Source organism: Tachypleus tridentatus, chromosome 12 (assembly GCF_004210375.1).
Source record: "Tachypleus tridentatus isolate NWPU-2018 chromosome 12, ASM421037v1, whole genome shotgun sequence".
Lineage (NCBI taxonomy): Eukaryota > Metazoa > Arthropoda > Merostomata > Xiphosura > Limulidae > Tachypleus > Tachypleus tridentatus.
The window spans coordinates 30,729,002-30,744,646 of NC_134836.1; the positions used below are offsets into that span (position 1 = coordinate 30,729,002).

The window sequence follows — 15,645 nt, forward strand, 5'->3', positions numbered from 1 at the left end:
TTATTTCTAGTGATTGTTTTCCGTGGTTTTATTAGTGTTTCAGTTTGTGTAGAATGGATCACCAATCTTTAGCTAGGTCTTCCAAACAGACCTTTATTTCGACGAATGGAATATTTCTAGGTGTTACTGCGAAGTCGAGTCCTTTATTGAGTAGATGTATATCTTCATTGCTTAATTGTCGTTCGGATCGGCCCGGCATGGCCTAACGCGTAAGGCGTGCGACTCGTAATCCGAGGGTCGCGGGTTCGCGCCCGCGTCGCGCTAAACATGCTCGCCCTCCCAGCCGTGGGGGTGTATAATGTGACGGTCAATCCCACTATTCGTTGGTAAAAGAGTAGCCCAAGAGTTGGCGGTGGGTGGTGATGACTAGCTGCCTTCCCTCTAGTCTTACACTGCTAAATTAGGGACGGCTAGCACAGATAGCCCTCGAGTAGCTTTGTGCGAAATTCCCAAACAAACAAATCGTTCGGATCTGTTATTATGAGGTTCGTCGTGTTGGCGTCGTTTTGTTGTTGTTACAGTAGTTTACCTGGTTTCTTCTTGTGGCAAATCTTCTTTTCCTTGTTGTTCTTACCTTGATTTAATTGATGTTATTTGTTGTATGAGTCCATAATGTATGGTTGATTTGAAACAGCTATTTGTGTGATAATACATTTATTTCTGTACAACATTTAATCTCTAACATGTCTCACTACTGAAAAGTTTGATTTGTTTGTTTTGAATTTATCGCAAAGCTACACGAGGGCTATCTGCGCTAGCCATCCTTAATTTAGCAGTGTAAGACTAGAGGGAAGGCAGCTAGTCATCACTACCCACCGCCAACTCTTTCACCAAAGAATAGTGCGATTGGTCGAAAACTATAACACTGAAATTTTGAAACATCTATTTATGGGATAATAAAATTATTTCTTTTCAGTAGGGCTCGGCATGGCCAGGTAGTTAAGGCACTCGACTCGTAATCCGAGGGTCGCGAGTCCGAATCCCCGTTGCATTAAACATGTTCGCCCTTTCACCCGTAGGGGCGTTATAATGTTACACTCAATCCCACTGTTCGTTGGTAAAAGAGTAGCCCAAGAATTGGCGGTGGGTGGTGATGTCTAGCGCCGAGAACCCTCGTGTAGCTTTGTGTGAAATTAAAAAAAAATGAAAATTTCATATTTTTCGTAAATGTTACCTCTTAAAAAAGTAAGGATGCTTTTGGTTCTACACCTAGGTTTAGCACACTTAGAGGGAAGTTTTCTGCAATTATTACTATTTACAATCTCCTTAACACTGGCAATTTGTTTAAGGTTTAAAGTGGTAGTGTTCGATAGAAAATTGTTATTCTATCTGTGCCATAGACAACTTCTTAAGTCATACGATTATAATGTTACCTTTATGTGATATTTGATGACGATGTCACGTTTAAGTTCTTTGATTTTATTTTAAGAAGACAAGAAAAAGGTAGCTCAGGCAATGTCTGGATCAGTTTTAGAGTACGTGATGCCTTCAAAGTCAAGTGCAATAGGAGAGAGACTTAAACAGGATAAAGAATGGCATGCACGATGGAGTGTTCATTATGACGCTATAAACACAATGAAGGGAAATTTTGAAAAGCTGATCTCAACTCTTCAAATACTGTGCAATCCCAAAGAAAATGTGGACACAAGAGGATCAGCTCAGATTTTGCTCTCTGCTGTATGTGATTTCTCTTTTTTGAGTTACCTTTCTTTCTGATGTGAAGTTCTGGAAGAAATTAATCTCACGCAAAATTATTTGTAAACATTTGGAATTCGCCTTGAAAAGTGTATTGTGAAGTTCCAAGCACTAAAAGTGTTTCTTGAAGATTAGCGCAATGAAATTGTGGAGAGGGACATTCATTATACAACTACAAAATGGGAGGAAATGGTAATTTCTATGGAGAGAAGTGGGATAGTAAAGCTTCGAAAAAGGATATCAGGAGAGATGGCAAAGGATGCTGATCTCACAGTGCCATAGGGGTACAAAGGGCTATGTTTCAATGTATTGATCGCTTTTCAAGAATTGGAGATTCGTTCTAAGGCAGTGAATCAAATTCTGTCAATCTTCGATGTCATTCAGCCACGCACTCTGGTTGTTTCAACAGAAGAACTTCGTTACATGAGTATGTCATGCTACTGTTCGTTAAGAGATGGCGCATGATGATATGCAGGAGAGACATGTTAGAGCATAATACTTCCAACATGGGGAGAGCGCAAGGCTCGTAGCATGCGTAAAGAAAATGTTCACATATAGAGGGCAGCACTAAATGAGAGTAGTTTATTTTGAGAGAAAGCAAGTACCGTATTGGAATGCTGACTTAATACAATGAAATAATGTTGGACTAGCAGTATAATACATACAGTATTTGCAGGGCTGTTATTAAAAGTGAGAGCAGTATAAAACACACAAATGTAGGGCAAGTTAAAAAAAATGCAAATTGATAAATATAATAATTGCAGGACAAATAGTCGTAAAGAGAGCAATTTACTACATACAATCATAGGATTGGTAATGAAACAGTCTAATATAGATACAACTACTGTAGAACTATTAATCAATGGCTCAAACAGACTGTGGAATAACGTGTAGAACAGTTACAGGCCTATAAATAAACTGTGGCCTAATATGTGCAATAGTTGTAGTGCTAATAGTTAAACAGACGGTTGTTTAATATGCACAATAGCTGTAGGAAATGATCAAGTGAGAAATAATGTAATACATTACAGTTGTAGGACTAGTAATCAAATAGTCAACAGTCTGATATATATGCAATAGCTGTAGTGATATTAGTTAGACAATTATCTAACACACATATTAATTACAGTTTCAATAAATAAACAGACTATCTTATAAACACAGCAAGAGTTGTAAGAATGGTATTTACACAATCAGCAGCTTAATATATACACCATAAAAATTAAATAGTTGTAAAGTTAGCGATTGAAGGATTGTCATTCAATCAAATAGCAGTTTCATACACACAATAGTTGTAGGACTTGTCAAACATGCTATTGTCTAATAAACAGTAGTTGTAAGGCTATTATTTAAACAGGCTGCAGTCTAATACACAGGATAGCACTGCCCATAACAGATTTCATAAAACTATGTATTTATAATGGTTTTCATAAAAATAAGTCTTCATGATAAAGTATGTAAATTTTTCTGTTTATAAAAAGTTTCATAAATCTATATGTTTATGACGAGCTAACTTTATAGAGCAAGGTATTTATAATGAAGTTTATAAGGCTATGTATTTATAATGAGTTTTGTAAAGCTATGTATTCATAAATGTTTTTTAAGCTAGAAATTCATGATGTTTTTCATAAAGCCATGTATTCTTCATGAGTTTCATCAGGCTATGTATTCATGATGAATTATATCATATATGTAAACTGTAACTTATCTTTAATCTTTTTAGTGCTGAAAAAGGCAAATAGTACAGTAAGTTCTCATAAAAAATGTAAGTAAATGAAGGGTCCATACTGCTATTCAGCATGTTGTAGTACCAGAGTGAATTCTCAACAATTTATGTAAATGAAAAGCCCACACCATCACTTATGATGATTCAGTACCACAGTGAGCTCTTGTAAAAATGTAACTAAAGGACTCACATTGCTATTTGCCATGATGTAGTTTGTTTTGAATTTTGCACAAGGCTGCACCAGGGCTATATGCACTAGCTGTTCCTAATTTAGCAGTGTAAGACTAAAGGGAAGGCAGCTAGTCATCACCACACACCACCAACTCTTGGGCTACTCTCTTACCAATGAATAGTGGGATTGACCATCACATTATAATGCACCCATGGCTGAAAGGGTAAGCATGTTTGGTGTGCTGAGGATTTGAACCCATGTCCCTCAGATTATGAGTCGAGTGTTTTAACCACCTAGCCATGCCAGGCCCCATGACGTAGTATTACAGTAGGTTTTTGTAAAAAATGTACACAGCTGAAGGGGTCACAGCCCCAGTTCATTTGTTGTATTACTAAATACCCTTGCCCATAAAGCTATTTTCAAAGTAAGGAGCCTCAAGTTTTGTATATTTTGTTTTGCTTGGGTTTATGTGGAAAAATTCCTATACACTTACATGTACTATGGTTGGAATTTTTACATTTTTTAATAGGCACTGCTATATCATAATATTACAGCAAATAATTTAAGAGACTTTACATTTCTAGCCATTAGAGATGATTAGTACAAAGAAAATTATGTGATACTTCTAATATAAAAGTTTGGCCAAATTATTTCAAAGATCTCAAGTACAGTTTAAGGTGTAATAAACTTTGGATATGGTGTGAATGAGAAACAATATACAGTGTTATAACAATGATGAGATTCTGTCATTATCAAACATTTCCTCACTACTCATTCAAGCTACCTCCAAATGATATTAGTCTAAGTTAGTCCCTTGTATCAAAAGGTATGTATCATTATACAGTGTTCTACATATATAGTAAAAAAAAAAACTAGTTTAAATGTTGATACCTTAAATTATTTTAATTTCTTTTTAATCTGCAATTTCTAATATAATAATATTTTTATTTTGTTAAGCACGAAGTTACACAATGAGCTATCTATTGCAGGTATCAAAATCCAATTTTTAGCATTAAAGTTCACCGGATAATTACCAAGTCACTAGGTGGCTAAAACAGGCAGAGGAAATGTTCACAGTTTTTGATTATTATCATCAGTCAAAAAAATTATATACATATCACATAAAATCGTTTTAACAAGTTAAAAATTTCAGGTTATGGTGCTAAGGAGTGTGACACAAGGATGATAGCTATTGATTACATTTCTTCCAAGTGAATTCCACATCATCAAGACCAACCAATCCATGTTGTGATCCATGCAATGCAGTATGAGCTTCAAATATAAACTGAAATTAAGATAAAAAGTGGATAACTCAAAAAGTAATTCAGTGTTAAACTAAGAATAAAAATAACAACAAAATATTTAGTTTTATTGTATTGTCCAAACGTAAAAGTTCTACAAGCACATCCAAGTTCTTGTCAAAAGTATAAGTATATTATGCTGCAACATCAAAAACGTATGGTAAACTGGTTCAAATTTTAATTTTTTAAATCTTTGAATAATGTTAACATATTTTTATATTTTTTTTACATTCATTTCTTAAAAAAGGTGTCAAAAAAGCAAAAAGAAACTTGTTATTTCTATCAAGTTATAACTTCTTAAAAATAAGTTTGAAAAAAATAATTATTAAAATAGTAGATCGTGTTTGCAGATGTGAAAATCCAATTTACAATGTTATATCAGTATTTCTGAACTCCACAAACTAAATATTCCAACAGTAGAAAACAAACAGTTAAGTTAAAGTGTTAAACCATACTTATGTTTCTAGAATATAATGATGTGTATTAATCTTAAAGGTGTAGTTACTGTGGTTCTGATATGTACTACATGGTATCTTGTGCTGTAAACCTTGAATATCATAATGTATATGGTTTAGTTGTATCTCTTGTAACGTCTCACTGTGGTTCTATCATATACTACATGGTACCTTAAGGTGCTGTAAACCTGAAATATCATAGTTCATATGGTTTAGTTATATCTCTTGTAATGTCTTAACTATTATAGTTACTGTGGTTCTGGTATGTACAACATGGTATGTTGTGATGTTGTAAATGTCAACTATGGTTCTACTATGTATTACAAGTGAAATGTGATGGATCTACAAATCTATATTGTTGCTGTTAACCCTCTAAAACTACCATGGTGCACATACCTGTTTCCCCTACAACAATGCCATGCAAGTTTCCAATTCTCTACCACCATGAATACATGGTATTCCTCTTCAAACTTATTAATTTCATATTTCAAATGAGTACTGAAATATTAAAAGATGTTTTTTATTTTGTTTCTAAACATAAATCAGTTAAAGAATTAATATTGTTCAGTTGTATTTAATGTGATAAATGATAACAATATTAATCTCAATAACTGAAATAATAGTCTTGTTGTATCTTATGTGATATCAATTATCATGGTATAGTTATATTACACATGGTACTTGAAAGTAGTGCAAATCTAATTTTGTTAAAGTTTAACTTCAGTTCTATTTACACTTGTTAATACCAGAAACTTTGTTGTTAATTCTTACCATTATAAAGCTAATAGGTAACATAGCTGAAAAACAAACACTTACTAATTAGGTTAGTATACTAATCCCATTATTTATGTTTGTTTTGAATTTTGTACAAAGCTACAAGAGGGTTACCTGCACTAGCCATCCCTAATTTAGCAGTGTAAGACTAGAGGAAAAGCAGTCAGACACCACTGCCCACTCTTTTACCAATGAATAGTGAGATTGACCATCACATTATAACACTCCCGTGGCTGAAAGTGTATGTTTGGTGTGATGGGAATTTGGACCCGTGACCCTCAGGTATGAGTCAAGCACCCAAATCACTTGACCATGCTGGGCTCACATTATATATGATAAACTCTTTTGAAATATTTTTCTTTATATATCAAACATGTATCAGTTAATAGCAATACCCTGAAAACTTGCAGAAAGTGAACATTCACACTCTTCTGTTGCCACTCGAATGTAGTAGAGCTGTTGTGAAAAATGAGAGAGGCAGAGGTTTCTGTCTGGTAATATATCTGGAGTGCACCTGATCCACTCAGGTGGTAGAAGAATGTCAAGCATCCATCCTGTCGATTGTGTGTCTTGTAGTAGCTGCTTATGAGTCTAGCCGCATAAAAGTTGCTGTTTTTTACATCATAAACAAGATATACACCTTCTCCTGAGATACAAAAACACTTATAAGCATCCAAAGTTATTGTTATGAACTTATAAAACCACCTCCTTGTAAATCTGTCAGTTTAGCAAACCTGTAACAGTACATTCTTATGCGTCTTGTAAAGCTGTCAGTTTAGTAAAATTGTAACAACACACAAATTTTGTAAAGCTGTCAGTTTAGTAAAATTGTAACAACACACAAATTTTGTAAAGCTGTCAGTTTAATGAAGTTGTAACAACTCACCTTTTTAAAGACAAATCTTTTGAATGTGTAACACTGTTATAAACCTGTAACAATATGTCCTTACAAGGTAAATACACTGAAACAAGTTCGATAAATTATTAAACATGCTTCTTTATCCCACTGTGAAATGTAACAAACATATGCATTAACACAAAATGAAATGTAACAGGAAACAGTCAGTTAACACACATCATTGTTGTATAATGAAGTGAAACAAGAATGAGTCAGTATGTATTATTTCCATGTAATAAAAAGTAACAGGAAGAAGTCATTTAACAAACATTGTTACTACATATTGAAGGGTAACAGGAATGTTATGTATTTTTCTCATAGCAAAACCACATTAAGTTATCTGCTGTGTCAACCAAAAGGAACTGAACCTTTGATTTTAGTGTTGTAAATGCAAACAAGAATAAGTCAGTAAATATATATAATTACCACATAAAATAATGCAACAGGAATGATTCAGTAAAGACCCATAATTACTATGTAACGTTGAATAACTGGAATGGCTCAGTAATAATTAAAATAATATCATTAGATAATTACGTGAAACAAAAATGACTAGATTATGAGACACTCATAATAAACCACAAAATGTCTTTTGGAATTGTGTAGGACAAACACTGTATTGCAATATGTGTAAAAATTCTGTTATGATATTAAATTTTTGATGTAATTATTATGTTCCTTTATTTTGTTTGACATTTATAACAACATATCCAACTGAAGCATTTCTGAACCATTGTGAAAAAGGAACATTCTGTGAAGGACTTTTACATTTTGAAAAATTAGATTTTGTTAGATCAATGTTATTTTTATACCTTTTAAGACAAAATTCCATAAAAAAAAAAAAGAGTAATATCCCTTATATTTATGTCAACATTAATAAGTACCTGTAGTGTGGTCACCATTCAGTGATCCCATAGGACCCCTTATCCTTTTCCACAAAGTCAATCTTGGATCAATTTGATTTGACATATGACAGTAGTCCAGTTCAAAATCACACTTGTTTGGAGGAACATCAGGTACAGGAGGCCGAGTCATTCCTGATGGTAGGCATAACACCACCAATCAAGCATTGTAATAGAATATGCATGTTCACTGACACACACACACACACACACACACATTTAGCAAGTTTTTTTACTTTCTTTTCAATGAAAACATTTCTTTTAAAAACTGTACATTTTTAAGTGATTTTATCATCATCTTTAATAAAATGGTACTAATTGATGTAATATTGAAGACAGTGTTCATTAATGATATATTTTACTTATTAGCTTACTGATAGTACCATCACACTCATAGAGTTTCTTTATTCTTCTTACGTCAGTGTCAGACAGTTGAACTTTAGATGAGACTGGTAAAATGGTGACATTTTCCTGTATTGCCTTCATAGTCTCAGACACACCATCTTTGGAAAAGGTGTACAACCCATACATCATGATGGAGTCATAATCAAAGGCTTCACCAAGTAAGTTATTATCCCATATGTCAAACTTTTGGAAATTAGACTTTTGATCTGAAAGATCATATGGGTAATATCAGAAGTATCCATGATCAAAAACAAATGATAAAAATAAAGTGTACATTATTACATCATAATAAATTATATTAAATATCTTAAGTGAAAAAGCTGGTTAATGAAAAGTGATTCTTAGATCAAAACTTTAACCCAAAATCTCTGGTTAATAAGGCCAGTGCTCTACCATTGAACTGTCCAAGAGTGCAAGTCATACATTTAAAACAACACTGATGTGAATGTTACCTATCATACGTTTCATACTCTACTATCGATAAATATACCCGAGAAACCGAGATTTTTAGGAATAATGAAAAGAAACAATGAAGAATTAGCAATTTGACAAACCTTCAATAATATTCTCCCACATAATTTGAATATATTCATCTCTATCAGAGCGACTATGCTCGTGCCAAAACCCTATGACATGCATTAATTCATGTATGATTATCCCTGCAGCAAAGCATGTGTTATCCAGAGAAACTTGTTGAGAACCGCCTTGACGACCAACAAAAGACCAACACCTACAGGAACAATACACATTGATAATTAGCCTAACAATGTTAATAGAAATATGGGTTATTCGGTGTCCTAACATTCTTGTTTAATTTATGTTATAGAACCTGTAACTCAGAAAACTTCTCAATACATGTATATACAAAATTTTAATTGCTTGATATGTGTACAAACAAAAACTAAATCTAATCCAAAACAATCTTGTTAGCTACGTAATCCCTGATGTTGTGCTATGAGAATGTGGTCATAACACAGTGTAGCTAACCCTCTATGACCATATCTAGGCTATTTATAGTACAAATCAATTGTTAATAACTCAAGGCTAGATACTCCAAAATAAAAATCTAATTATCTCCATATTTCTGCAGTTTCCAACATTGTGTAAGCTCTGATAGTCTGTATTTTCATTACAAAAAAAAAAGAAACATGCAAAAGTTATACAATAAAAATTATCAAAAATATTTTGGAACTATAGCCTTATCACTTCTGACAAACTTTAAACTCAGTATATAATGTTCTTCAGGAAAACAAAATATTAATAATAATAATTTTCAATTTCATCAAGTCAAAATTTTTTATTCTATTTTTGAGTAGAAAATTTGATAATGGGTGAACTTCCTTAAGTTTAATCAACATTTTATTCAAAGGTTATTTGTAATGACAAGTTAGTGAAATTTGTATGAGATTTCCAGAAATAGCATATATATAATTCATTTGGTGTACGAGGGCTAAGTTAACCCCTAAATAAAGTTTTTACCTTGAGATAATACTTTAAGAATAAAATTCACAAAATATTTCCATAGAAAAACTAGTGCTTTTAGTTTTAAAAAATTCTGGAAAATAAATATTGTTTCCATTTTTTTTTCACTATGTGTATGAAAAACAAAATTACACATAATCTCCCCTTCTACTAGGTTGTCCTGAAATAAATGTTGTTTTTGGACTGCAGAGTTTGGAAAAGTGTAAACCAGTGTTGTAAAACATGCTTTAATCAAAGTAAGCACTATTTGCTTCAACACACTTTTGCCAACGTGTAACTATTCTGTTTATAACCCTGCTGGAGAAATCAGAGTTTCTATGGCCAATGAACTCCCTAAAAGCTTTGTCTGCAGTTGCCTGGTTTTGAAAGTGTTTATTGTTCAAAAAAGTTGTCAAAGTGCTTGAAAAAATGAAAATATGTAGGAGAAAGGTCTGGGGAATAAAGTGGATGAGGCAGAACCTTAATTCCCAATTCATTTAATTTTTAAAGCATCATCCTTGACTGGTCACATAATGCTGATTTTGTTGATCTTCAGTCAACTCATGTGAAACCCACGTATCAGACTTTTATCATCTTTCCAATCACACTCAGGTGGTTGGCAACACTTGATTTGCTTGTGCCTAGCTTTTCTGCAAGCTCAGGTACTGTTGTGCAAAGGTCCATCTCAACTGCTTCCCTTAATGTTTTTTCATCTAAGGATGGCTTCCTTTGATAACCTTTGTGGTCTTCAAGACTTTCATCTCCCTGTCAAAACATTTGGAAGGAAAAACAGATGAAAGTCCTTGTCCACGCTGCATTGGGGGTTACAAAACTTACTCTGAGTAGAGTTGAAACAGCAGACAATTAAGACACCTTGTAGGCAATAAACATTGGATTAAACCAACCAAATACAAGTTACTTAATATTCAATTTCTAAATGTCATTGTGAGAATTCCAACATTTATTTCTGGACAACCAACCTAATATTTCCACTGCTATATGAACATATTCACATTAATTAATCTATAAATAGTCAAGCATACACTTTATTTAAATCAGATGGCATAAGCAAGGCAACAATGTAACCATTCTAGAGGAAAATTACTTCATTTTCTGCAAGGATAATAATAATAATATGACATATGAGAAGGGAAAGATTCTCATTTATATAACATTATGAGCACCCCTGTAGCATTAGAACATATTAATCAGGTTTTGGTACCAAATTCTGGGTGTCAAAAGTACCATTATTTTGAAATTTTACTTAAAATTGGAATTATTGAAGAGACTTTTAAATCAATTGCAAAGTTGGGGCTTGTGCAGATTGCTTATATCAGTCTCCATGCATGACAGGACTGGGACTTGTGCAGGATGCTTACATCAGTCTCCATACATGGCTGTAGCCTGTGCAGGATGTCCACCTGAAGCTCTGTGCATGGCTGGAGGTTGTGCAGGATAACCACCTCAGGCTCCATGCATGGCTGGAGGTTGTGCAGGATGACCACCTCAGGCTCCATGCATGGCTGGAGGTTGTGCAGGATGACCACCTCAGGCTCCATGCATGGCTGGAGGTTGTGCAGGATGACCACCTCAGGCTCCATGCATGGCTGGAGGTTGTGCAGGATGACCACCTCAGGCTCCATGCATGGCTGGAGGTTGTGCAAGATGTCCACCTCAAGTTCCATGCATGACTGGATGTTGTGCAAGGTGTTTGCTTATTTATGTGGCCAACACACAAAGTGAAATATAAATTATTTTATTACAATGATGTGGCTTATAGAAAATATTCATAAAGAGAAAGCTACTTTCCTCTTCTGTTTTTAAGGATACTGGCTTTCTGGGACAAGCAAAGATTATTGTAATAGAGATCTATTGAAATACAGTTCCATACAAAGTTTCTGATGAAGCACAAATGTCACTGTTGAGGTAGGAAATGCCTTTGTTTTCAGCAGGTGAATGATAATTATTTTGTCTTTATCTGGAACAGTTCTATTTAAGTAGTCATCTCATCTTCAGTAACTGGTTTGGAGTGTAATTAATATTACATTCTGACCAGAACAAGTCATCTACTTAAAATGAAATATCAACCTGATAATGAGTATGTGATACTGACCAAAAATTGAGAAGGCTCTTTTTTTTCAATCACTTGCATCATATGTTTGTGAATAAAGTGGCTTCTTTATTTCAAAAGCATATAACTCTGTCAGTCTCTCTTCCTTTGATTAGTCTGGTGCAATTAAATTTTGTTATATTTCTTTTCAAATAACTTATTAATGTGGCCTTGACTACTAGTTTCAACATTATCTGAGAATTGCTATAATAGAATATTTCAAACCAAATTATAAATTTTTATGACTGTAAACTCATGATACACAATTAAAAATATCAGTTTACAAAACCACAATTCACCAATTGATACTAGATGTACTTGCAAATGGTCTCCAAAAGCATTATATTTTTTATTTCTTGTTTTTGAAGTTCTTATGTTATGCTGTGTATAGCCTATAGAATGCATAATTCTTCTCATGATTCATGGCATATGTAAATTTTATTGACAATACAAATTGTAATGGTAAGCATCCCTTATGTGACATTATTCTACTGCCTACTAACTAACTAATATACAACACACTACTGGATAACACATAAGCTATTAAAACAGATGACTCTTCCTTTTATGGAAATAATTTACTTATGCATCCACATACACATGGTGAGTGGAGAAATTAAAAATATTCACTAGTTTTAATCTGGATGGTTCTTTACTCAGGATAATTTTTTTGCTAGCATTATTTGGGTTATCTTAATTAACACCACATCTATCTGAGATATAGGTTCCACACTTACTCTCATATTTAATAGTGGTTTTTGTTTTACAAAATAATGTTTTGCTGTCACCTAACTTATATCTGGTCTCTTTCTTTGTGCTATACTCAGCCAAAGTAAGAGTTAATCAGATTTCTGCTCTGTAATACATTCTCCAGTGAGCTTCCAATTAACCAGTGGTTCTTACTCAATTACTCTAAAGGAAATTAGACTTTGAGGATACTATATTTAAACCAAATTAATCACAATGTAATGTTAAAAGATGAACATTATTCTAAAAATTATTTTCGTAAAAAAATCACAGTTTTTTAGATGTCAGTAATTGAATGTGTTCTGAAAGTGACAGGTTAAGTTAGTAAACTTACTCTTCCTGAAGGGAATTGTTAATACATTTTTTACTTTCCTCATAAACTTATGATCTCTGATATTAATTGTTTGTTTTTTGGATATTTGTCAAGGGCTATTTCTATTAGTTTTCCATAACTTTGAACTGATAACTTGCCAACAACATCTCACTTGAGCTTTTATGTCTTATCAGTTAGCTGAATTTTACAGTCAACATTATAATGCACACAAAGTGTACTTTTTTTTTCCATAACAGGATATGAAAGTTGGGCCTGCAGATCAGTAGTCTGATACACTAATGACTGGGTCACATTAGGCCTCAAATTAAAAACCTCATCTTTGTAACAAATGTTAAATTAGCAGTTTTGATCCCTTTCAGAGTTATCTTAGAACAAAATATTTACATAATCTTGTGTATAAACAATTTCATTAATCCTCAAACTCTGTGTCAAAAATCTCACCCTGTTTTCTTCGTCAGGAAGGCATAATCTCTTGTTTCTGGTTCACGTTGTTTAAATCTTATGCATTTGATTTGGGTATGTATAGTCTCCATGGCTTTTGTTATATCATCTTTTATGCTGTCTGAAAACATAAACATAATGTTTAAGGATAACAAGAAGCTTACTGGCCTATATAGGTCATCCCATCAACAATACTAAACTTTAAATAAAACATTCAATGTCTGCCATTAACATTTCAAATGTTTAAGAAGCTTTTCCTTAAACAAATTCATCCAAAAGAAACACATTTAAAAGACCTAACAAAGATATTTTACCCAATATGACTCCTACCCTTCCAAAATTTATATTTGTGTCTCCTTGACTTACCAGTAAGTAATAAAGCAACCTGCAGCACAGAGTCAGTGCCCCTTACATCCTTAAAGAATTCAATCAGATCCTCTGTAATTCTTCTTTTCTCAAAACAGATCAAACAATTTAAAATCCTAACTTCTCTTTGTCTGATAACCCTTTCACCACAAGCACCATACTAGTAACCCTTTCCAATAAATCAATGTTCTTTCTACAATAAGGAACCCTAGATGAACACAATAGTCCAACTGTGGCCTATACAACAAAATTATATCTTCTTTAGGCTTGTATTCAGTAGTTATGTAGATACAACCTTCAAATACTATCTGCCATTCCACGAGCAACAGCACACTGTTTGGATAATTTGAAAGACTGGTCAATCACTACACCCAGATCCCTTTCTTACACAACACTGTTACAGTTAATCCAATCCAAATTATACTTATAATTCATATTATAATAAGTGACATGCATTATATTGCAATTATCATAATTGAAAGTCATCTGCCATTTATTTGCCTGACTCACCAAATAATCTAAATTCTTCTGTGAAGCAGCAACTTCCTCCTCACAGCCAGCAACACCCAAGATCTTGATATAATCATCTAATTTAAGCAAATGATTAACCTTTTCTTCATCTATGTCATTACTTGAACCAAATGACCAAACAGTCTTGTTCCTTTTATTGTATTCACAGTAACTGTGACTCATGTTATTAATAATGACTTATTAAATACAATGTAAGACAACTGTACACAATCACAATCATGTGATGTTATTAATATAACCATTTTAAACCATGTGAAGCATAAATTGTTAATACTGACATATTAGAACAGACAATGTGAAAATCTATATATTCTAGGCTACCATCTTAAACATTCTGTATTAAAGAATACAAGTGAAATTTGTTATTTAAGATCTTATTTGAAAATAAATTCATGTTAAAAACATCTTACCTAAAGATGCATCTATGTCATAGTAAACCACACCTTCTGGCCACAAGAAGCTTTCAACCACAACAGCTGAATAAACCTAAAAATAATTTGTTTTCAAGTGAAGTTTCTAATCCTCAAAAACTACTTCTTTGTTAATTGTAAGGCATGAGAAAAAAAATGTGCCAAACACTTTATTTTAAATAAATTATTTCAAACCCAGAGTAGATACAGTTGTTTGTAACAGGAAAATTATTATATTCAAAGTTACCGAGTTCCATAATTTCCCCAAATATACATGTGGTTGAAATTGTGTGGAATGGACGGCAACTGCTTGTTATGGAGATACAAGTGCAGAGGACGACGTTTTGAAAATCTTTCGCTTTTCGTCTTCAGGTCAGAAAGGCAGAAGATTTTTGAAACGTCGTCCCCTACATTTATGGCTCCACAACAGGCAGTTGCCATCCATTCTACAAAGTTTCATCATGAAAACTCTGCCTAAACAATCTATCATAGAATACATGTGGTTACTTTAGATATCTCCCACAAATAACGTTTTTTTTTGTTGTTTTTTTTTTGTCGAATGTTTCCATAAACGTTTATGGAGTCCACAGCATTGCGTTGTTATAAGACGTATGTCCCATAAACTAAAATGCACAAATACTTTACATTTTTTTTACTTACTTTTTTTCTGTCAGCTACTGCTATATCCCCTTGGAAAAATCCTGCAATACAAAAATTTATTGTGTAAAAATAATCAAAACTTTGAGTATGAAAGACATGTATTTAGATTTCCAAACGTAATTTAGTATTTTGGCTTACTACGCTTAAACTGAATAACAACGCCTGGTTTACTTAAAAACTGTGAATTAACAAACACTACATATTTGTCACTAGTTGGCCGAAAGTTATGTATATTCATAATTAATGAAAAGTTATTT

The 15,645-nt window shown here is 33.1% G+C and overlaps 1 protein-coding gene across 1 annotated transcript; it reads right to left on the reverse strand.

Annotated features, from left to right (window-relative positions):
* Positions 1 to 4,094: 4,094 nt before the first annotated feature.
* Positions 4,095 to 15,303, reverse strand: LOC143235469 (meprin A subunit beta-like). The gene is made up of 8 exons (XM_076473681.1): positions 15,236 to 15,303; positions 14,729 to 14,804; positions 13,422 to 13,542; positions 8,883 to 9,058; positions 8,298 to 8,534; positions 7,906 to 8,058; positions 6,519 to 6,769; positions 4,095 to 4,878 (listed from the first exon to the last, which is right to left on the reverse strand). Exons 3-8 carry the CDS (start codon positions 13,511 to 13,513, stop codon positions 4,783 to 4,785), a joined length of 1,005 nt encoding a protein of 334 aa, XP_076329796.1. The 5' UTR covers positions 13,514 to 13,542; positions 14,729 to 14,804; positions 15,236 to 15,303; the 3' UTR covers positions 4,095 to 4,782.
* Positions 15,304 to 15,645: the final 342 nt, after the last annotated feature.